A 25,620-nucleotide genomic window follows, 5' to 3' on the forward strand; every position below is an offset into this window, starting at 1 on the left:
GATAAAATATACAATTTTCATTTATTTATAAATATTTAGTTATTTATTTTATTGTTATATTAATATTAAAAGATACAATTTTAATTTATTTATAAATATTTTGTTATTTATTTTAAAGTACTATTCAGATTTAAAATAATATAAAATAAAATTCAAATAAATTAAATTAATATTAAAGTTATATTTACAAATTTACATATTTACAAAAAATTTAAAATAAAAAATTAAAATAAATTAAATTAATATTAAAGTTATATTTACAAATTTACATATTTACAAAAAAATTTAAAATAAACAAATTAAAAATGCATTTCTGAATTGCGAAATTGTCCATTGTTAAAATTCGATTGTTAAAATGGACAAATTCTCACACGACTCAATAATTAAATTAAGTCATTTAATTTTACCTGCTTTTTTAAACACAACTCAATCGATCTTGATTAAGATCAACTTTTGTGTTTAAAAAAGCTAGGCTCAGAAGCACAGCTAAATAAAAAACAAAGATAAGAAAATAAAAAACCTGAAAATAGAAGAGAAAACTGCAAATAGAAGAAAAAAGGCTGAAAATACAAGAAACCTGAAAATTCGATAATGATAGAAAAAATTATTAAAAATATGATAGAAATTATGTTGTTAATTATTTACTCACCCGAAAGTGAGATGTTCTTTAAGCAAAGGGTTTGGGCGTGCAATTGTTTATTTCAGTTTTTTTAATTTTTCGTCGCGCTTCCGATTTCTTTCCTCACTTTGTTTCTCCGCCGCAAACCATTTCGAGTTTTTGTACAACAATACAGTCACTAAGTATTCTAACAACTTAAGTTTATGGGGAAGGCACTCATCGGTTTCTGTAAACCAAAGAGGGAAAACTTTTTCTGTTTTTTCTTTAATAGCGGACAACATTAGACGGCGAACATTGGAATAATGCGCATATTTGCTGAAGAGCTCGACGTACCACATCATTTGCAGTCGACACACTTCGAAGACCCTATCATCAGGATTGACAAGCCGTAAATCGGTGTCTTCCTTGTAGTTTTTGGCTTTGATAAGAGCCTCCGAATAAAGTGATAAATCACTTTGTGTCTTCGACATTGCCTTTCTGCACTTTTCGCAATGAAGCTTACACAGAATTTTTTGGTAAATACCATAGCCAGTGTAATACCGCTTGATGTGGACGTCAGCTGTGTCACCCTCCTCAGCAAAATTTTCGCCAGATATATTTATATCGGTGGCTAATTGCACTAATTCCTGCTCGCTTTCCTGCAACTCAAGATGACGATCTTCGGGGCCTAAATTCCAATCTAAATTAACATCGTCATCTTCCTCACAATTGCTACCCTTTTTCTCAAAATTATGCCTTAGAATTTTCATGGACACTAAACGACCTACAATATACTGAACTTCATTAGCACTAGGGTGGGTATTTATACCCTGACTTGCACGGACTAGGTAAAAAAAATTTTCCAAGGCATCTTGATTTAATTTTCCCAAAAATAAAAATTGTAAATCCCCCTGTTCTTTAAATAGCTCATCGCTCAATTTGAGCATACCACTTATGGTAATACAAAAACCCTCAATACACTTTACGCGGACACCGTTCGGAAGTTTAAGTTGTTTTAAATACCCTATATAACTAACAAGACGCTGGACTTTCTCGAAATTATTCCTGGACAACGGACATTTAAAGGGATTTTTTGAATATAAAATTTTGCAATCTAACTCGTCAAAAAGGTCATTCATTTTCTTAACAAATAACTGCGCAGGCTTCGCACATCTTAACAAATATTCGTCCGAGCCGAATAAATTTTGGCTTAACGCCATTTCAATTCCGGAAGCGACCGAATTGCTAAGGACCTGAGTCGCACGCTTAACGGACATTTTCTCAAAAACGCTGGGGTATATATGGGGCTCGGTCAATTTAGGACAAATTTTAAAATTAGTATTTGATTGGTCTATTGAGTACAGTTTTTTTATTACGTTAAAACTGGCTATTCCATCAGGAGTTGAAATGTCATATTTCATTAATGTGTTTCGGACGGATTTTATGAGATGGCAATAGTCATAGAAACAATAAAGTTTTGAATCTTCGTGCATGTAAAAGGGTTTTTCCTCAGAAATTTGAAACAGATTAAAAATGGAAGAGTTTGAGGCCCCTTGGTCGCTGATTAAAGCCTTAACATTAAGGCCGATAGACTTCAATGCTGAAATATTTTTGTTCACAACTGGCAGTAAACTTTTTGAAAAAATACCCCCTTTTGAAATATAATATGAAAATACATATTTCCAGTTGGAACTGAGCCCCTTCACCATGAAAAACAAACATTTATTACCAATTTCCATTTCGCGATGGCCATTCCCATAATCTACAAACCCATCTATTACATCCCTAACTCTGTTATAAGTTAGGTCGGACTTGATGATAATTTCATCGAACAAAATTACGCAATTGCGCTCTAAATCGGACATGGTTTTGACTATCTTGTCTAAATTACTCAAAACATTGGCATCTAAACCAGGGACAACATATCTTATTGGGCGCCATCGCAACAAAGAACTCTTGCTTGGTAAAGCGAAACCTAATTCGTCACGCATGAAATTGTAAGATTTGGTGGACATATAATTAATATTTTGGGCCAATGTTTTTTCTTTTTCACTAAAGAAAGTGCGTTTAGTGACGATCATCCTAGCGAAAGTTATAGCGTCATCGCTTGAAGTACTATCTGCAACTATTGCACGATCTTCCAGGTCTTTATATTTAGTTTCTAATTTGTTTAACTCCCTCTGCAACTCTTCAATCTTTTTATTTAATTTCAGCGCATTACTTTGATAATAGCGCGCCGACCTAGCAAATCGTTCGCGACTGTCAATTGGTTCGAAGCCTACGCCATTATCTGAGGGTCCTAATCCTAACCGCTTACCTTCTAAAATTGAATACTTCTCAAATTCTAACAAATCAATATCGTCCCTTTCTAAAACTACCTTTTGACGACTGTAAGTTTCGGTAACGGGCGGGCACACCCAATCAGAGTCAGCACTTGAGGAGCTACGATTCAGTGCTGGCTCTAATCTTAAACAGGGAAAAGCCCCAGGTAAAAGTCTATACTTAGTCACATATTGTGACTCAAAATGGTCCTGGCAGATGTGTAAGGACTCGGAAGCTGACACATTTAATTTGCACGCCTTTGCCCAACTCTGACGAACATCTTCCCTTTTGGGGAACTTGTAGAGAATCTTGTTTCCCTTTGCTCTACAACTGCTGACACAGCAACTCCTAATAGTCGGGGGCAGCGTGCATATATGCTTCGGTGGTTCGTCGTAGCCTATTTATAAAAAACAAATACTACAACTCAATAACTACATACATATACTTATTATAAATGTATTATTATAATAAATTTAAATTATGTTTTTATAAAATAAAGTATTCAATAAATATATATGTACATATAAATACTAGGGGACCCGACAGACGTTGTTCTGATCGATAGATAACACAATATATAAAATATTAGCTATAATGATAATAAGGGGCCAAGTCCCTGGTGCGCTCCAGTTGTATCAACTGTATGGGATCCAATTCATCCTGTCCTTCAAACCAGCTTCTTCATTACCATCTCTCACTTTAGTGTTCAAAAAGTCCATGATTTCTCCATCAGATAATATTAAGAATCCAGGGTCTTCATCAGTCACTCCTTAATATTCTCCTCATCGCCCCCTTCACCAATGCTAATAATATCGTTGTTCGGTTCAATTGAACAATGAGATAGACATGTCTCGTTGCGCCGTTAAAACATGTTTAAATTGGCAAATAACGATTCTAACGAGTTCCGATAATAGGATATTCAGAAAATCGGTGTTCGGATATTCGGGATTCTACTGTACATACATATTCACTTATGGACAAAAAAAAAAGTTGTGCATTTAGCTTATACTGTTGCGAAGAACCTTAGCTTGGCCAATAAAATAGGTGCGAAAAAAATTTAAAATATTTCGGTTAAATTAAGTAAAACAATAATATAACGAACACAAAATTGTTTTAAATTTAAACATTTTAAAGTTATTAAGAAAAAACTATATATATATTTTTTTTTTCAAAATCTCTTATTTAAATTTATTTTATATTTTTGCATTACTTTAAGTAGAATAAAAAATATATTCGAAATAATCAATTAACATTTACATTATTGTTTTACTTATGCGATGCTTTAATTTTCACCAACACTGTGTGTAAATATCTACATACATTAGAAATTGGCTCATACATATCAGCAACAAGTACACATAAGTATATACATATGTATATTTGATACCAATGTGCAGAAACCAAGACAACACCAACACTGTGTGTAAATATCTACATACATTAGAAATTGGCTCATACATATCAGCAACAAGTACAAATACATATATTTGCTACCAATGTGCAGAAACCAACGAAAAATAATATGCATGCACTTACACACGGAAATACCAGTGCTTATTTCATATAAAAAACCACCAATGCTTATTCATATTAAACATTCATACACTTTCACACACAAACTCACACATCATACATTTATAAAACCGAACACAAAAAACGAATTTCCCGAAAAGAAATTTAAATTAATTTTTACGGTAATTAACAGTTTATTAACGCATATTTCACTTGTATTAACACATTCACACTTTCATATAAGAGAAACGAAACACTTACTAAGATGCAGGGTGGGCACTGCATTTGTCCTTAGCCTCTTCGCACCCACTGCACTTTTATCAAAGTGCTTAATGCAAACCAATGCATTGTGGGTTGGTAAGTCCTGCGTTGGTGGGATTTTTAGGTTTTCCACCCACTTCCGGAACTGCTCCTCATCTTTGGGGAAAGAAAAGAATCTTTCCCCCGATTCCGAAGAACACCCGCGAACGCGACACTTTCTAATATTTTTAGATGTCATAATTTTTTAAAAATTCTTAAAGTTTTGTTGAGAAAAACGGAACGATCTTTATGCAACAAAATTCTTTTAGAACTGAAATTCCGTTGAGATTTCTCTCTTACAAGATTAATTTTGTCGCAATTTCCCCAGATTGTTATTTATTAGAAAAAGTAAGAACTTTTCTCATCAAAAGCACCTGTATGTGCATATGTTTCGCCCTCATTGGCCATCTCATTTTAATATATGTATTTACATACTACTCCCCTTATAAGATAAATTTTGGCGCAATTTCTCCAGTATTAGAAAATAGTTAGAAGAAGTCGAATTACATGCATATCCATAATATGTAAGAACTTTTCGCCCTCATTGGCCCTCTCATTTTAATATACATATGTATGTATTTACATACTACTCCTCTTATAAGACAAATTTTGGCGCAATTTTTGCAGTTTTAGAAAATACAGTTGAACTTCCATAACTCGAACTGCTCTAACTCGAAGTTCTCCATAATTCGAACTATTGAATTGGCAATAGAAGTCAAAATTCATACAAATTACATTCTGTAACTCGGAAGTCTCTCTAACTCGAAGTTTTTTTGTGGATTATGGTGATTCGAGTTAGAGAAGTTCCACTGTAGTAAGAAAAAGTCGAATTACATGCATATGCATAATATGTAAGAACTTTTCCCACCAAAAAGCACTTGCATGTGAATGTATAATTGCATTGGCCCTCCTATTTTAATATATATTTACATACTACATCTCTTTTAAGAAAAAATTTGGCGCAATTTACCCAGGATGCTATTTATTAAAAAATATAAATTACATACATATATGTACATTTTTTCCCACCAAAAAGCACCTGCATGTACATATGAACAATTTCGCCCTCATTGACCCTCTCATTTTAATATATTTACATTAAATTTCTCTTTTAACATTAAATCCTCTCAATCTGTCTATTTTCGGGTCTCTTGCTGCTGTGGTGTGGTGAAACACGCTTATAGCTACATGTGGTGAAACACGCTTATAGAAACGAGTACCCCTTCGAAAAACGGACCAGAGTGACAATTGGCACACCATGAACCTTCTCTATATTGTAACGGATTTCCAAAATCTGTCGTTTACTCCAAAACTCTACCCTGAGTTCGATCACTGGATTGTCAAATAAAAGTCACACTTTAATGGCTATACACTAATCTTTATTTCTAATTCCTTATAACTTAACACTTTAGTACTCAATACTCTACTTTACAACTCTAACTTATAACTTGTTTACACTTTGCTCGACAACTCTCTCCTTAGAATTGTCCTCACTCGACAACTCTCTTATCAGAACTGTGTCTTGCTGCCAGCCCGGCAGCCCTTATATAGTCGATTGCTAACATGTTATCGTCACTCGAACATTCTGGCAACTACGAATATCGATGTCTAGATACATCTGGCAAGTTATCGCCTTCGATTGTCTATTCTAGTTTGTTCTGGTGCCATTTTCGTTACACTGCCCTCCACTTAAGTCTGATCGTCCCGAATAGACATACTTCCAGAACCAAACCCTTAGCATTTCTTCCTTTCATCTCGTCTTTTAGGACACTGTTGTCCTCCTTAGCGTTTCTTTCTCCATTGGCATTAATCCTAAACTTTAAATCAATCAGTAACCAAAAATTATCCTCGCAGTGGTCTACGCCGTTGATTCCAGGAACATGGATATATGGACGTCCTCTGTATCTGTGACGATACCTGTCCACCAGCTTTCTAAAATGCTCTTCCAAATTTCGGATGAATCTTTCCACCATGATATCGAATCGTGGATGTGATGCAGCTTCACATATTTTCCGGACACATAGCTTCTGGCACATCTCCCAACTTTTGATATCCACGTCCGTCATCTCGTCAGTCTCTTTTCTACGAATTGGGGTTTTCTCCGTCCTAGCCATCAAACCACTCCTGTTTCCAGATGTGCTGGTAGGTAATGGACCAGCTACAACCATGGCAAATTGCTCAAATGGCGTTCCCGAACTGTACTGCTTCATCTGACCATGACTCTTGGAACTCGTCACCTCATTTGCAATGCAATCTCCCATTATTTTACGACAACCAACCAAACAAAACTGATTCTTCAACCTTCCCAAGGTTTCCGTGATTCTTATGTCCACTTCACTTGGACCTTTGTGCATCTCGTAGTGAACTTTTGGTAATCTCTCATTCCGACCAACCATGAAAGATCGGGAGATTTGTCCTTCTTTACTTTTCCATACCCGATATAAGCAACCAGCCACTAACTTGAAGCTTTTGCACTGTGCCTTTGCGACTAGAGATTCTGCAGCCTTTTCTTCTTTCTCTGGACTTTCTTTGGACGTTTGAGAGTCTTCTTCCTTCAGATCATAATCTTTTATCCATGACACGTCTGTCTTCTCTGGGATCACCTGCGTCGATATATGTACCTTCTGTTCCTTCAACTGTGTCGACACCTGTGCCGAAACCTGCGATGGTATACCCTCTCCATGCACTTCCAGCTGTGCTGACACCTCTTCTCTTTTTAAGGTCACCTCCATCGACTCCTCCTCTTTCAACTGTGAGGATATCCCATTCACTTCCAATTGTGTTAACAAAATCTGTCCATGCGATTCTAAAGGTCTTAACATACAGGTCTGATTCTCTTCCAACCGTGTGGACATATTCTCCCCATGCACTACGAGTTGTGTTGACACCTCTGTTCTATTTGAGGCCACATCCATTGACTCATCCTCCTCCTCTTTTTCCAACTGTGAGGACACCCTATTCGCTTCCGACTGTGTTGACAAAATCTGCCCATGCGCTTCCAAAGTCCTTGACATACATGCATCATTCGCTTCGGTCTGTGTTAACAAATTCTCGTCTTGCGTTTCCAGCTGTATTGACACATCCGCTGTATTTGAAGTCTCATCCATTGATTCTTCCTTCTGCTTCCCTAACTCTGAAGATATCCCATTCGCTTCCAACTTCCGCTCTTTTAACTGTACCGATATTTGAGCTGATATCTGCGTTGATAGCTCTGTTATTTGCTCTTTTATCTGTTGGGACAACTTTGTTGTTAAACGTGTGTCCTGCGCCTGGAACTGTGACGATATTGCAGACAAAAGTTTGTTCATGTCCAGTACCCCTGATGAACATGGAATCTCTTCCTTTTCCTCAATTTTCGTTGTTGATTCCTCTAACAGCGATTCAAAAACAAATTCGTCCACGTTGATGTTTTCTTCTTCCATCGCCTCTCGCAAACGAGCTTGTAACTCAGCTTTCAACCCATTCGTAGCTAGGCCTCGTTGTTCCAACTCATTTTTGAGTTGTGGTATCTTTAAATCGTTGAACTTAACCATTATCTGCTATGGAATTTTATTTGTCAATCCCACTTCTGACACCAATTGTAACGGATTTCCAAAATCTGTCGTTTACTCCAAAACTCTACCCTGAGTTCGATCACTGGATTGTCAAATAAAAGTCACACTTTAATGGCTATACACTAATCTTTATTTCTAATTCCTTATAACTTAACACTTTAGTACTCAATACTCTACTTTACAACTCTAACTTATAACTTGTTTACACTTTGCTCGACAACTCTCTCCTTAGAATTGTCCTCACTCGACAACTCTCTTATCAGAACTGTGTCTTGCTGCCAGCCCGGCAGCCCTTATATAGTCGATTGCTAACATGTTATCGTCACTCGAACATTCTGGCAACTACGAATATCGATGTCTAGATACATCTGGCAAGTTATCGCCTTCGATTGTCTATTCTAGTTTGTTCTGGTGCCATTTTCATTACAATATTATACATTCTCTGGCAGACTCCAGCAAAATTAATCTTTGGTTCGGTTACCGATTGATTTAAAGTTTGGTATAAACGCAAATGGTGGAAAGAATGTTAGGGAAGCCAACAGTGTCCTAGAAGACGAGATGAGAGAAATACATGCTATCTCACCATAGCAAACAAATCATGAGAGATAAAATGAAGGCAAAATATTCATCATTTCACTCATTTATTTCACTAGTAATAGATTCATCCCATTTCTGTGAGGGGGGTTTCTATAAAATATAAAGAAAATATTTAATTTTCACAACATAAATGAAGATAATAATTACCTTATACTTCAGGAATTCTAAATCTAGCACGGCACCGTTCTAGTTTTAACATCCATGCTCTTGCTGTAGTATTCCCATTGAACTAATTTCGGTGAATACATGTCCTTGTATAGCGATACAACAACGTTATGATTCCTCAATACAAGGTGAAAATTAATCAAAAAATTAAAATTGAACAATTAAACATAGAAGAAGTTTTTAAATTTTTATGATTACAAACATTCACCTAAATTTACCCTCTGATTTCTATGTTTTAGCTGCTAATGGTACGTCAACTGAGGTGCCGGTAAGTCCAAAAATACTGCATTTGCTTTGCCCTCTAGCTCATTGGCAAAACCCAGTTGACACACGTCGCGATGATAAACGGTTACAAAATCACCTAAACCATGCCGTTTCAATTCTCCACGTGCTTGTTGCACTCGCATTTCGTGGATGTCAAATGTATGTAGATGGCCAAATGGTTTAATTGAAGAAATTAGAAGTAAGAAGTTGTAAACTTATACAACGAGTAATAAAGTGTTAAGTTTGGTAAATTAGAAATAAAGATAAGTGTATAACCATTAAACGGTGACTTTTATTTCACAATCCAGTGATCGAACTCAAGGTAGAGTTTTAGAGTAAACGATTTATTTTGGAAATCCGTTACAATTGGTGTCTGAGGTGGGATTGACAAATAAAACAACGTCGGAGATAATGGTAAGTTCAACGATTTAAAGATACCACAACTCAAAAAGGAGTTGGAACAACGAGGCTTAGCAACGAATGGGTTGAAAGCTGAGTTACAAGCCCGATTGCGAGAGGCCATGGAGGAAGAAAACATCAACGTTGACGAATATGTTTTCGAATCGTTGTTGGAGGAATCAACAACAAAGATAGAAGAGAGGGAAGAAACCCAATGTTCATCAAAGAATACGGACATAAGCACAATGTTGGCACAAATTTTGGCTCAGCAAGCCCAGATGCCATCGCAAATATTAACGCAAGTGTCCTTAAAAATAACAGAGCTATAATCGCAAATGTCAGTCCACATGTCAGCACACTTGAAAGAACAGGATGCCCGTATATCACAGGTGACTTCACAAATAGCAGAAGTATCAACAAAGATTTCAGAAGAGCAAGACAAGATCAAAACTGATGTGGAAGAATTGAAAGACAAGACTAAGACTGATGTGGAAGAACAAAAAGATCGTTTCCGTGAACTGCAACTAAATCGACCAGTGGTGTCAACAGGTTCTGTCAAAGTCAAAACGCCATCATTTGACGGCACAACTCCGTTCCAAATTTTTAAACTCCAATTTGAAAAGACGGCAGTTACAAACAATTGGAACGTGAAAGACAAAGTTGCAGCGTTATTCGTGGCTTTAAAAGGGGCTGCTGCGGAAATTCTACAAACTATACCCAATTGTGAGTCAAGCAGTTACGAAGTGTTGATGGCTGCTGTAGAAAGGCGGTATGGGAGTGAGCACAGGAGGCAAATTTTCTAAATAGAACTGCAAAATCGGAAACAGAAAACTAGTGAGTCTTTGCAGGAATTTGACTTTTGCAGAAACGGTATCCTTTGCTCCAACGCACGAGACTGCCTCCTTACTGAGCCATAGGACATTTAAAGCTCATCGTGTAGAAATAGAAGAGCCCGCCTGGACAAAGAAATTTTTTGAATAAATGTATAAAATGCTGGAAAACTCTGGAGAAACACCTAAGAAAAATTATGGCGTGGTTAAGTGTTTCAACTGCGGAAAGAATGGTCATATTGCACGTAATTGCAATAATCTAGTTGGACGCAAACGCAAAGCTGAAGAAGACCAACCTCAGAAAAACAATCAATCGTTAAACTAAAGCGAGCCAGTCGAAAGGGGCGCGTGCTGGCTCCCCCAAGTGAATGCCCTATAATCTCTGTCTCTCAAATAAATAGAAATGCGAACAACGTTACCGTTAACGGGTGTGTGGATGGAAGATGATGGATACGGGCGCAACACATTCCATAATTCGATCGGATCTGGTCAACAAGGAAGTAAGACCACTAGCTGGGGCAAAGTTACGCACTGCAACTGGAGATGACACTCAAGTTCTAGGGGAAGTAACGTGCGAAATTGTTATAGGAAAGATAGCCGTGTTACATAATTTTGTAGTGGCAGATATCGTCGATGAAGTCATAATTGGAGTAGACTTTCTAGCTAATAAAGGGATCAAACTAGACTTGGAAAAGAGAATTATGACTTATACCAATATGGAAGTGCCTCTTATGTTTGGTTATGATAACAAATGCAACGTTAGACATGTGTTAGTAACAGAAAATCAGAAGATTCCACCAAAATCAGAATCTGTTGTTTGGGCAGAGGTAGATGGAGACTGTGGGACGGACAACTTGCGGGTTGTTGAAGGCGCAAAAGAATCTATACCCAACTTACTTATAGGAAAAACCCTGGCTATGACACGACAAGACAAAAGAGTTCCAGTAAGAGTCCTTAATGAGTGTAAGTCACCAATTACAGTCCCCAAAGGAGCTATAGTAGGGCAATGTCAGGAGATTGAGGCCGTAATAAATTGCGAAACACATCTTGAAGGAAATCCTGTGGGTAAAAACGATATTTCGAACGAGATTAACGCTTGGACCGAGGAACTAGAGGTAGACCATAAAAAGAAGGCCAAACAACTTCTTCTCAGATACTCCACCATATTTCATAAAGATGAATGCAAACCAGGTAGAACCAAAATTGTGAAACATTTCATCAACGCCAGAGATGCAAGACCAATCCGCCAGGCTCCTCGCAAAGTTCAATTAGCCAAACGTGAAGTTAAAAGTCAGACCATACGTGAAATGAGCGATAGCGGTATAATTGAACCATCATCGAGTCCAAGGAGTTCACCTGTAGTACTTGTGAAGAAGAAAGATGGTAACATGAGGTTTTGCATGGACTACAGAAAGTTGAATGATGTCACGAAGAAAGACAGTTATCCATTACCTAGAATAGATGACACCCTAGACTCACTATCAGGCACGAATTGGTTCTCGACACTCGATTTGAAAAGTTTCTATTGGCAAGTGGAAATAAACGAAGAAGACAAAGAAAAGACGGCTTTCAGCGTTGGAGATGGTCTATGGCAGTTCACTGTAATGCCCTTTGGGTTATGTAACGCTCCTGCCACTTTCGAGAGGCTTATGGACCAAGTGTTAAAAGGATTGCACTGGAAGACATGTTTGGTGTACCTAGACGATATCATCGTGTTGGGTAAAAGCTTTGATGAGCATCTCAAAAATTTGGAAGAGGTTTTCCATCGTATAGCCAGCGCTGGTTTAAAACTGAGCCCAAAGAAGTGTTCTCTGTTCAAGAAGGAAGTGAGCTATTTAGTGACTACGAAGGGCATTTGTACAGCTCAGGAAAAGATAGAAGCAGTAAAGGATTGGCCCAGACCTAAAAATTTACATGAATTGCGGAGTTTCCTTGGACTGTGTACGTATTACCGACGATTCGTTCCAAATTTCGCCAGCGTAGCTAATAGCCTCCATGAACTCACGAAGAAGAACAGAGCCTTTGAATGGAATGAAGAACAAGAATTGGCCTTCCAAACTCTGAAGGAGAGATTATGTACTGCGCCAATGTTAGCATATCCAGTTCCAGGCTCAACGTTCGTTTTGGACACGGATGCTAGTGGCTATGCAATAGGAGGCGTTCTATCACAAGTGATTGACGGGAATGAGAAAGTGGTCGCGTATTATAGCCAGACGATAAGTAAGCCTGAGAAGAATTATTGCGTAACACGAAGAGAATTACTGGCATTGGTGAAGTGCATCAAACATTTTCACAAGTACCTTTAAGGACAGCGATTTCGAGTAAGGACAGATCATGTAGCATTAAAATGGATTCTGCAATTCAAGAACCGAGAAGGGCAGTTGGCACGGTGGATTGAGAGACTCGAAAGTTATGACTTCTCTCTAGAACATCGCAAATATAGTAGTCATGGGAATGAGGACGCGATGTCCCGTCGTCCTTGTTATTGTTAACCTCGACAGAAGGTTGGGATCCAAAAGAATTACGAAAATGTCAGCAAGAAGATCCAGATTTGGAACTGGTAACTGGTTTGTCTTGGGGGATGGGGTCATATGTAGAAGTTCACGCAAGTGAGGAAAGTTTCTGATTGCCATTCACTTGGGAGTGGCCAGGAACGATTCTTTTGCATATGACTCAAGCAGCTCACGACTTCCGGTTTTAGACCAAGTATCCCCTGGGTAGCTAACAGACATCCGTTTGGAGGCGAGCTAAAGTGAGAAGGCGAAGCCCGCTTGTGCGGTTGTGCGTAGGGCTTGGGACCCACCACATAAAAAAATCTCCCCAATGAAAACAAACACCGAGCCTCGGATGAGAAACCCCCCTTTTGATGACGACCCCTGCAAACGTACTAAGGATCATGATTTGAGGGCATGCACCTGGAATGTCCGGACTCTTAATTGGGAAGGTGCCTCTGCCCAGCTGGTTGATGTCCTCATACAACTAAAGGCTGACATCACCGCCGTCCAAGAAGTGCGATGGACGGGACAAGGACGGAAGAAGGTGGGTCCTTGTGACATCTACTACAGCGGCCATATAAAGGAGCGCAAATTTGGTGTTGGATTTGTGGTGGGAGAGAGACTCCGTCGCCGAGTCCTGGCATTCACCCCGGTGGATGAACGTCTAGCCACAATCCGCATAAAAGCGAGGTTCTTCAACATATCGCTGATTTGCGCCCACGCCCCAACGGAAGAGAAGGACGATGTGACCAAAGACGCTTTCTATGAGCGCCTAGAACGCACCTATGAGCGCTGCCCCCGCCACGATGTCAAAATCGTGCTTGGCGATTTTAACGCCAGGGTGGGTAAAGAAGGTGTCTTTGGCACAACAGTCGGAAAATTCAGCCTCCATGACGAAACATCGCCAAACGGCCTGAGGCTGATCGACTTCGCTGGGGCCCGAAATATGGTTGTCTGTAGTACCAGATTCCAGCATAAAAAAATTCATCAAGCAACGTGGCTGTCCCCTGATCGAAACACGCGCAACCAAATCGATCACGTTGTGATAGACGGAAGACATGTCTCCAGTGTTTTAGACGTGCGTACGCTCCGAGGACCAAACATTGACTCGGACCATTATCTAGTAGCAGCAAAGATACGCACTCGCCTCTGTGCAGCAAAGAACGCCCGTCAACAAACACAAGGAAGGTTCGCCGTCGAAAAGCTGCAATCACAACCGACAGCCGAACGATTTTCTACTCGACTTGCGCTCCTGCTCTCTGAGAGCACTCATCAGCATCTCGATATAAGGGAGCTGTGGAACGGCATCTCAAACTCATTGCATACCGCTGCAGCCGAAACAATTGGTCTACGGCAACGCCAAAAAACCAGTTGGTACGATGAGAATTGTCGTTCCGCAGTGGAGAGAAAACAGACTGCCTACCTCGCAACGTTGCGATCGACCACAACACGTTCGGGGTGGGATAGATATCGAGAACTGAAGAGGGAAGCGAGACGCATTTGCAGACGTAAAAAGAAAGAGGCCGAAATGCGTGAGTATGAAAAGCTTGAAAAGCTGGCCGACATGGGTAATGCTCGAAAATTTTATGAAAAGATGAGGCGATTAACAGAAGGTTTCAAGACCGGAGCATTATCATGTAGGGACCGAGAAGGTAATCTGGTAGCGGATGTCCAGAGCACACTGGGATTATGGAGGGAACACTTCTCCGACCTGCTCAATGGCAGTGAAAGTACAACACCAGGAGATGGCGAACCCGATTCCCCAATCGATGACGATGGAATAGATGTTCCATTACCCGACCATGAAGAAATTCGAATAGCAATTACCCGCTTGAAGAACAACAAAGCGGCGGGGGCCGATGGATTACCGGCCGAGCTATTCAAATACGGCGGCGAAGAACTGATAAGGTGCATGCATCAGCTTCTTTGTAGAATATGGTCGGAAGAAAGCATGCCTGACGATTGGAATCTTAGTGTGCTCTGCCCAATCCATAAGAAGGGAGACCCCACAATCTGCGCCAACTACCGTGGTATAAGTCTCCTCAATATCGCATATAAGGTTTTGTCGAGCGTATTGTGTGAAAGACTAAAGCCCACCGTCAACGAACTGATTGGACCTTATCAGTGTGGCTTTAGACCTGGAAAATCCACAATGGACCAGATATTCACCATGCGCCAAATCTTGGAAAAGACCCGAGAGAGAAGAATCGATACTCACCATCTTTTTATCGATTTTAAAGCTGCCTTCGATAGCACGAAAAGGAGCTGCCTTTATGCCGCGATGTCTGAATTTGGTATCCCTGCAAAACTAATACGGCTATGTAAGCTGACGTTGAGCAACACCAAAAGCTCCGTCAGGATCGGGAAGGACCTCTCCGAGCCGTTCGATACCAAACGAGGCTTCAGACAGGGTGACTCACTATCGTGCGACTTCTTCAATCTATTGCTGGAAAAAATAATACGAGCTGCAGAACTAAATAGAGAGGGTACAATCTTCTACAAGAGTGTACAGCTCCTGGCGTATGCCGATGATATTGATATCATCGGAAGCAACAACCGCGCCGTTTGTTCTGCGTTTTCCAGACTAGATAAAGAAGCGAAGCGTATGGGTCTGGTGGTGAATGAGGACAAGACGAAATATCTCCTGTCATCAAACAAACAGTCGGCGCACTCGCGTCTTGGCTCCCACGTCACTGTTGACAGTCATAACTTTGAAGTTGTAGATAATTTCGTTTATCTGGGAACCAGCATTAACAACACCAACAATGTCAGCCTTGAAATCCAACGCAGAATCACTCTTGCCAACAGGTGCTACTTTGGACTGAGTAGGCAATTGAAAAGTAAAGTCCTCTCTCGACGAACCAAAATCAAACTCTATAAGTCGCTCATTATTCCCGTCCTGATGTATGGCGCTGAAGCGTGGACGATGACAACATCCGATGAGACGACTCTTGGGGTTTTCGAGAGAAAGGTTTTGCGCAAGATTTTTGGTCCTCTAAACATTGGCAACGGCGAATACCGCAGGCGATGGAACGATGAGCTGTACGATTTATACGACGACATTGACATAGTTCAGCGAATAAAAAGACAGCGGCTACGCTGGCTAGGTCATGTTGTACGGATGGAAGAAAACACTCCAGCTCTGAAAGTATTCGATGCAGTACCCGCTGGAGGAAGCCGCGGAAGAGGACGACCTCCACTCCGGTGGAAAGACCAAGTGCAAAGTGACCTGGCTTCACTTGGTGTTTCCAATTGGCGCCAAAAAGCAAAAAGGAGGAATGAGTGGCGCGCTCTGGTGGATTCGGCTATAATCGCTTAAAGCGGTTCCTACGCCAAATATATATATATATATATATAATACATGGAGTGGAGCCGAACAAGCGTCCAACGAGAGAAGAAATAGGTGCAGAGAGTCCCGTTGCAAAGGCATATTGGGCAGAGTGGAACAGTTTAAAGTTGGTATCTGGCTGCTTACATCCAGTATGGGAAAGTGAATATGGACAAAGTTCCCGAACTCTTTTAATCGTTCCGAAAGTAAGAATACCTGCTGTTCTCAAGGAGATGCATAACGGTCCAAGTGGAGGGCACATGGGAAACACAAAAACCTTGGAAAAACTAAAGCAAAGATTTTATTGTGGTGCTCCATTTGAACAAATTGCCATGGATGTAGCTGGCCCGTTTCCCACCAGTAAATTAGGAAACAAATATGTTTTGGTAGTTATGGATTACTTCAGCAAATGGCTAGAAGTATACAAAATTCCTAATCAAGAAGCTGAAAAAGTAGCGGAAGTATTCATCAAAAATTGGATAACGAGGTATGGTGTTCCAATACAATTACATTCTGACCAAGGAAGGAATTTCGAATCATCGATATAGTTCAGGAAATGTGCCACAAATTAGGTATACGGAAAACTCGTACAACAGCCTTACATCCACAGTCCGATAGTATGGTAGAACGTTTCAATCGAACTTTGGAAGAACATCTAAAGATAGTGGTAAACAAGTATCAAAAGGATTGGGATACCCATATAGCCTTGTTCCTGATGGCTTATCGGACTGCCGCACATCAAACAGGGCAGACTCAGAGAATGTATAATATAGAGAAGGTTCAATTGCGGACAAGTGTGTGAATTGTCAAAACATAACAAGATTCTATAAGCGTGTTTCACCAGAGCCGGCTCGGAAGGGGAAATATTAACAGAGCCACGATAACACGGTGAGAGTTATATGAAAAATATGCTCATCGATGCTCTCGCTATATGTTAGTTATTTGGCATATATTTATATTTGCACATTTTATAAGTAATCATATACCAGAATATGCGCTGATATGATATTGCGCCCAGTTTGTTAAATTTCAATGAGGTCATGTTATATATGCATTGTATGTAATTATTTGCGATGTTTATATGAATATATATTTTAAACAATTTTTTACAATATTAATAATAATCACACTTTAATCGGTTAATGCTTACATATACGTACATATCTATATATGTATGCACATATCTACATATAAAAAAAAATAAAATAAAATATGGAACACTTACACAAATTTGCATATTCATACATATCTATATATCCACATACCTCCATATAACACCTATACAAATTTAAATCATTATAATTTTACTTATCACTGAAGAACATGTGTACGCACAGCTTTATATGCAAATAAATATGTATGCATGACCTTGCCGAAAAAGTGATACACTAACCTACATACATACATATGTATGAATATGAGAACTTATAAGTTTGTCAACAATTATAAAAAAACAGCATTATTCTACAAAAACAACAATCGTCTGAATGCGCAGAAGTGGCATCATAATTCAATATATGTACATATGTATGTAGCAGCCAATCGACGAAGCCAAATATTCTAGCAAACACAACAAAAACATTTTTATTCGACGCAAGCGTACATTCAATATGGCAAAGTTGCTTCATTCATAAACGCAAATGCCACACACATCTCCCCGCACATACGCATGCCTACAAACGTCTTTTCGCGACGATGACAAAAATTATAAATTGAATATTTTTCAAAAGTTCCTCCAGAAAGGAAAGTTGACAACACCGCAAAAATCTAGGAATAAAAGTGGCAACATAGCATATTTGGCGATTTACAAGACAATATTCAATTTTTCTGTGACTTTGTAATTTGTCTGAATATATGCATATGTACGTATAGACATGTATGTATATTTCGATATGCTGTTGAACATTCACTTGCACAAGTACATATTTCCATACGCGTTCGAGTTGTTGAATAGGGGTTGATTTTGCACATCTCGCAAGCTGATATAGGTTTGTATGTTTGTCTACTCGTTCGCATATTGGCATGTCGCTAATATATGAATGTGTATATGATTGTATTGTTCAAGACTGAGTACACGAAATTCTATAATATCCAAAATCATTTTTACTGGAAATTATAGACATTTTTATTGTTTTAGATAAAATATACAATTTTCATTTATTTATAAATATTTAGTTATTTATTTTATTGTTATATTAATATTAAAAGATACAATTTTAATTTATTTATAAATATTTTGTTATTTATTTTAAAGTACTATTCAGATTTAAAATAATATAAAATAAAATTCAAATAAATTAAATTAATATTAAAGTTATATTTACAAATTTACATATTTACAAAAAATTTAAAATAAAAAATTAAAATAAATTAAATTAATATTAAAGTTATATTTACAAATTTACATATTTACAAAAAAATTTAAAATAAACAAATTAAAAATGCATTTCTGAATTGCGAAATTGTCCATTGTTAAAATTCGATTGTTAAAATGGACAAATTCTCACACGACTCAATAATTAAATTAAGTCATTTAATTTTACCTGCTTTTTTAAACACAACTCAATCGATCTTGATTAAGATCAACTTTTGTGTTTAAAAAAGCTAGGCTCAGAAGCACAGCTAAATAAAAAACAAAGATAAGAAAATAAAAAACCTGAAAATAGAAGAGAAAACTGCAAATAGAAGAAAAAAGGCTGAAAATACAAGAAACCTGAAAATTCGATAATGATAGAAAAAATTATTAAAAATATGATAGAAATTATGTTGTTAATTATTTACTCACCCGAAAGTGAGATGTTCTTTAAGCAAAGGGTTTGGGCGTGCAATTGTTTATTTCAGTTTTTTTAATTTTTCGTCGCGCTTCCGATTTCTTTCCTCACTTTGTTTCTCCGCCGCAAACCATTTCGAGTTTTTGTACAACAATACAGTCACTAAGTATTCTAACAACTTAAGTTTATGGGGAAGGCACTCATCGGTTTCTGTAAACCAAAGAGGGAAAACTTTTTCTGTTTTTTCTTTAATAGCGGACAACATTAGACGGCGAACATTGGAATAATGCGCATATTTGCTGAAGAGCTCGACGTACCACATCATTTGCAGTCGACACACTTCGAAGACCCTATCATCAGGATTGACAAGCCGTAAATCGGTGTCTTCCTTGTAGTTTTTGGCTTTGATAAGAGCCTCCGAATAAAGTGATAAATCACTTTGTGTCTTCGACATTGCCTTTCTGCACTTTTCGCAATGAAGCTTACACAGAATTTTTTGGTAAATACCATAGCCAGTGTAATACCGCTTGATGTGGACGTCAGCTGTGTCACCCTCCTCAGCAAAATTTTCGCCAGATATATTTATATCGGTGGCTAATTGCACTAATTCCTGCTCGCTTTCCTGCAACTCAAGATGACGATCTTCGGGGCCTAAATTCCAATCTAAATTAACATCGTCATCTTCCTCACAATTGCTACCCTTTTTCTCAAAATTATGCCTTAGAATTTTCATGGACACTAAACGACCTACAATATACTGAACTTCATTAGCACTAGGGTGGGTATTTATACCCTGACTTGCACGGACTCGGTAAAAAAAATTTTCTAAGGCATCTTGATTTAATTTTCCCAAAAATAAAAATTGTAAATCCCCCTGTTCTTTAAATAGCTCATCGCTCAATTTGAGCATACCACTTATGGTAATACAAAAACCCTCAATACACTTTACGCGGACACCGTTCGGAAGTTTAAGTTGTTTTAAATACCCTATATAACTAACAAGACGCTGGACTTTCTCGAAATTATTCCTGGACAACGGACATTTAAAGGGATTTTTTGAATATAAAATTTTGCAATCTAACTCGTCAAAAAGGTCATTCATTTTCTTAACAAATAACTGCGTAGGCTTCGCACATCTTAACAAATATTCGTCCGAGCCGAATAAATTTTGGCTTAACGCCATTTCAATTCCGGAAGCGACCGAATTGCTAAGGACCTGAGTCGCACGCTTAACGGACATTTTCTCAAAAACGCTGGGGTATATATGGGGCTCGGTCAATTTAGGACAAATTTTAAAATTAGTATTTGATTGGTCTATTGAGTACAGTTTTTTTATTACGTTAAAACTGGCTATTCCATCAGGAGTTGAAATGTCATATTTCATTAATGTGTTTCGGACGGATTTTATGAGATGGCAATAGTCATAGAAACAATAAAGTTTTGAATCTTCGTGCATGTAAAAGGGGTTTTCCTTAGAAATTTGAAACAGATTAAAAATGGAAGAGTTTGAGGCCCCTTGGTCGCAGATTAAAGCCTTAACATTAAGGCCGATGGACTTCAATGCTGAAATATTTTTGTTCACAACTGGCAGTAAACTTTTTGAAAAAATACCCCCTTTTGAAATATAATATGAAAATACATATTTCCAGTTGGAACTGAGCCCCTTCACCATGAAAAACAAACATTTATTACCAATTTCCATTTCGCGATGGCCATTCCCATAATCTACAAACCCATCTATTACATCCCTAACTCTGTTATAAGTTAGGTCGGACTTGATGATAATTTCATCGAACAAAATTACGCAATTGCGCTCTAAATCGGACATGGTTTTGACTATCTTGTCTAAATTACTCAAAACATTGGCATCTAAACCAGGGACAACATATCTTATTGGGCGCCATTGCAACAAAGAACTCTTACTTGGTAAAGCGAAACCTAATTCGTCACGCATGAAATTGTAAGATTTGGTGGACATATAATTAATATTTTGGGCCAATGTTTTTTCTTTTTCACTAAAGAAAGTGCGTTTAGTGACGATCATCCTAGCGAAAGTTATAGCGTCATCGCTTGAAGTACTATCTGCAACTATTGCACGATCTTCCAGGTCTTTATATTTAGTTTCTAATTTGTTTAACTCCCTCTGCAACTCTTCAATCTTTTTATTTAATTTCAGCGCATTACTTTGATAATAGCGCGCCGACCTAGCAAATCGTTCGCGACTGTCAATTGGTTCGAAGCCTACGCCATTATCTGAGGGTCCTAATCCTAACCGCTTACCTTCTAAAATTGAATACTTCTCAAATTCTAACAAATCAATATCGTCCCTTTCTAAAACTAACTTTTGACGACTGTAAGTTTCGGTAACGGGCGGGCACACCCAATCAGAGTCAGCACTTGAGGAGCTACGATTCAGTGCTGGCTCTAATCTTAAACAGGGAAAAGCCCCAGGTAAAAGTCTATACTTAGTCACATATTGTGACTCAAAATGGTCCTGGCAGATGTGTAAGGACTCGGAAGCTGACACATTTAATTTGCACGCCTTTGCCCAACTCTGACGAACATCTTCCCTTTTGGGGAACTTTTAGAGAATCTTGTTTCCCTTTGCTCTACAACTGCTGACACAGCAACTCCTAATAGTCGGGGGCAGCGTGCATATATGCTTCGGTGGTTCGTCGTAGCCTATTTATAAAAAACAAATACTACAACTCAATAACTACATACATATACTTATTATAAATGTATTATTATAATAAATTTAAATTATGTTTTTATAAAATAAAGTATTCAATAAATATATATGTACATATAAATACTAGGGGACCCGACAGACGTTGTTCTGTTCACACGTCTTTAATTTTTCAAACCGTTTGTAATATAACAGATTATAAAAGGTACAGTAGAATCCCGATTATTAGAATAAAATAAAACAAGGGGTATTCTGGTAAATCGAAAATCCGGATAATCGATTTCAAAGCAAATCAAACAATATTTTAATTTTACTAAATTTTTATTATGTAATCGATAGATAACACAATATATAAAATATTAGCTATAATGATAATAAGGGGCCAAGTCCCTGGTGCGCTCCAGTTGTATCAACTGTATGGGATCCAATTCATCCTGTCCTTCAAACCAGCTTCTTCATTACCATCTCTCACTTTAGTGTTCAAAAAGTCCATGATTTCTCCATCAGATAATATTAAGAATCCAGGGTCTTCATCAGTCACTCCTTAATATTCTCCTCATCGCCCCCTTCACCAATGCTAATAATATCGTTGTTCGGTTCAATTGAACAATGAGATAGACATGTCTCGTTGCGCCGTTAAAACATGTTTAAATTGGCAAATAACGATTCTAACGAGTTCCGATAATAGGATATTCAGAAAATCGGTGTTCGGATATTCGGGATTCTACTGTACATACATATTCACTTATGGACAAAAAAAAAGTTGTGCATTTAGCTTATACTGTTGCGAAGAACATTAGCTTGGCCAATAAAATAGGTGCGAAAAAAATTTAAAATATTTCGGTTAAATTAAGTAAAACAATAATATAACGAACACAAAATTGTTTTAAATTTAAACATTTTAAAGTTATTAAGAAAAAACTATATATATATATATTTTTTCAAAATCTCTTATTTAAATTTATTTTATATTTTTGCATTACTTTAAGTAGAATAAAAAATATATTCGAAATAATCAATTAACATTTACATTATTGTTTTACTTATGCGATGCTTTAATTTTCACCAACACTGTGTGTAAATATCTACATACATTAGAAATTGGCTCATACATATCAGCAACAAGTACAAATACATATAATTGCTACCAATGTGCAGAAACCAACGAAAAATAATATGCATGCACTTACACACGGAAATACCAGTGCTTATTTCATATAAAAAGCACCAATGCTTATTCATATTAAACATTCATACACTTTCACACACAAACTCACACATCATACATTTATAAAACCGAACACAAAAAACGAATTTCCCGAAAAGAAATTTAAATTAATTTTTACGGTAATTAACAGTTTATTAACGCATATTTCACTTGTATTAACACATTCACACTTTCATATAAGAGAAACGAAACACTTACTAAGATGCAGGGTGGGCACTGCATTTGTCCTTAGCCTCTTCGCACCCACTGCACTTTTATCAAAGTGCTTAATGCAAACCAATGCATTGTGGGTTGGTAAGTCCTGCGTTGGTGGGATTTTTAGGTTTTCCACCCACTTCCGGAACTGCTCCTCATCTTTGGGGAAAGAAAAGAATCTTTCCCCCGATTCCGAAGAACACCCGCGAACGCGACACTTTCTAATATTTTTAGATGTCATTTTTAGATGTCTTTATGCAACAAAATTCTTTTAGAACTGAAATTCCGTTGAGATTTCTCTCTTACAAGATTAATTTTGTCGCAATTTCCCCAGATTGTTATTTATTAGAAAAAGTAAGAACTTTTCTCATCAAAAGCACCTGTATGTGCATATGTTTCGCCCTCATTGGCCATCTCATTTTAATATATGTATTTACATACTACTCCCCTTATAAGATAAATTTTGGCGCAATTTCTCCAGTATTAGAAAATAGTTAGAAGAAGTCGAATTACATGCATATCCATAATATGTAAGAACTTTTCGCCCTCATTGGCCCTCTCATTTTAATATACATATGTATGTATTTACATACTACTCCTCTTATAAGACAAATTTTGGCGCAATTTTTGCAGTTTTAGAAAATACAGTTGAACTTCCATAACTCGAACTGCTCTAACTCGAAGTTCTCCATAATTCGAACTATTGAATTGGCAATAGAAGTCAAAATTCATACAAATTACATTCTGTAACTCGGAAGTCTCTCTAACTCGAAGTTTTTTTGTGGATTATGGTGATTCGAGTTAGAGAAGTTCCACTGTAGTAAGAAAAAGTCGAATTACATGCATATGCATAATATGTAAGAACTTTTCCCACCAAAAAGCACTTGCATGTGAATGTATAATTGCATTGGCCCTCCTATTTTAATATATATTTACATACTACATCTCTTTTAAGAAAAAATTTGGCGCAATTTACCCAGGATGCTATTTATTAAAAAATATAAATTACATACATATATGTACATTTTTTCCCACCAAAAAGCACCTGCATGTACATATGAACAATTTCGCCCTCATTGACCCTCTCATTTTAATATATTTACATTAAATTTCTCTTTTAACATTAAATCCTCTCAATCTGTCTATTTTCGGGTCTCTTGCTGCTGTGGTGTGGTGAAACACGCTTATAGCTACATGTGGTGAAACACGCTTATAGAAACGAGTACCCCTTCGAAAAACGGACCAGAGTGACAATTGGCACACCATGAACCTTCTCTATATTGTATCGGATTTCCAAAATCTGTCGTTTACTCCAAAACTCTACCCTGAGTTCGATCACTGGATTGTCAAATAAAAGTCACACTTTAATGGCTATACACTAATCTTTATTTCTAATTCCTTATAACTTAACACTTTAGTACTCAATACTCTACTTTACAACTCTAACTTATAACTTGTTTACACTTTGCTCGACAACTCTCTCCTTAGAATTGTCCTCACTCGACAACTCTCTTATCAGAACTGTGTCTTGCTGCCAGCCCGGCAGCCCTTATATAGTCGATTGCTAACATGTTATCGTCACTCGAACATTCTGGCAACTACGAATATCGATGTCTAGATACATCTGGCAAGTTATCGCCTTCGATTGTCTATTCTAGTTTGTTCTGGTGCCATTTTCGTTACACTGCCCTCCACTTAAGTCTAATCGTCCCGAATAGACATACTTCCAGAACCAAACCCTTAGCATTTCTTCCTTTCATCTCGTCTTTTAGGACACTGTTGTCCTCCTTAGCGTTTCTTTCTCCATTGGCATTAATCCTAAACTTTAAATCAATCAGTAACCAAAAATTATCCTCGCAGTGGTCTACGCCGTTGATTCCAGGAACATGGATATATGGACGTCCTCTGTATCTGTGACGATACCTCTCCACCAGCTTTCTAAAATGCTCTTCCAAATTTCGGATGAATCTTTCCACCATGATATCGAATGGTGGATGTGATGCAGCTTCACATATTTCCCGGACACATAGCTTCTGGCACATCTCCCAACTTTTGATATCCACGTCCGTCATCTCGTCAGTCTCTTTACTACGAATTGGGGTTTTCTCCGTCCTAGCCATCAAACCACTCCTGTTTCCAGATGTGCTGGTAGGTAATGGACCAGCTACAACCATGGCAAATTGCTCAAATGGCGTTCCCGAACTGTACTGCTTCATCTGACCATGACTCTTGGAACTCGTCACCTCATTTGCAATGCAATCTCCCATTATTTTACGACAACCAACCAAACAAAACTGATTCTTCAACCTTCCCAAGGTTTCCGTGATTCTTATGTCCACTTCACTTGGACCTTTGTGCATCTCGTAGTGAACT

General features: G+C 37.8%; 2 protein-coding genes across 3 annotated transcripts; both read right to left on the reverse strand.

Annotated features, from left to right (window-relative positions):
* Nucleotides 1-311: 311 nt before the first annotated feature.
* Nucleotides 312-8,682, reverse strand: LOC128924133 (transposable element P transposase). Of its 2 annotated transcripts, XM_054235974.1 has the most exons (3): nucleotides 4,694-6,397; nucleotides 650-3,317; nucleotides 312-577 (listed from the first exon to the last, which is right to left on the reverse strand). In XM_054235974.1, exons 1-2 carry the CDS (start codon nucleotides 4,929-4,931, stop codon nucleotides 697-699), a joined length of 2,859 nt encoding a protein of 952 aa, XP_054091949.1. In that variant the 5' UTR covers nucleotides 4,932-6,397; the 3' UTR covers nucleotides 312-577; nucleotides 650-696. The 2 variants fall into 2 exon arrangements, with proteins under 2 accessions (XP_054091949.1, XP_054091950.1); XM_054235975.1 differs by lacking the exon at nucleotides 312-577 and having other exon boundaries at nucleotides 725-3,317; nucleotides 4,694-8,682.
* A 10,129-nt stretch (nucleotides 8,683-18,811) lies between these two features.
* LOC128919832 (uncharacterized) lies at nucleotides 18,812-21,027 on the reverse strand. The gene is made up of 2 exons (XM_054225283.1): nucleotides 19,150-21,027; nucleotides 18,812-19,077 (listed from the first exon to the last, which is right to left on the reverse strand). The coding sequence occupies exon 1, from the start codon at nucleotides 20,961-20,963 to the stop codon at nucleotides 19,197-19,199; it is 1,767 nt and encodes a 588-aa protein (XP_054081258.1). The 5' UTR covers nucleotides 20,964-21,027; the 3' UTR covers nucleotides 18,812-19,077; nucleotides 19,150-19,196.
* Between the last annotated feature and the right edge of the window lie 4,593 nt (nucleotides 21,028-25,620).

Source organism: Zeugodacus cucurbitae, chromosome 2, assembly GCF_028554725.1.
Source record: "Zeugodacus cucurbitae isolate PBARC_wt_2022May chromosome 2, idZeuCucr1.2, whole genome shotgun sequence".
NCBI lineage: Eukaryota > Metazoa > Arthropoda > Insecta > Diptera > Tephritidae > Zeugodacus > Zeugodacus cucurbitae.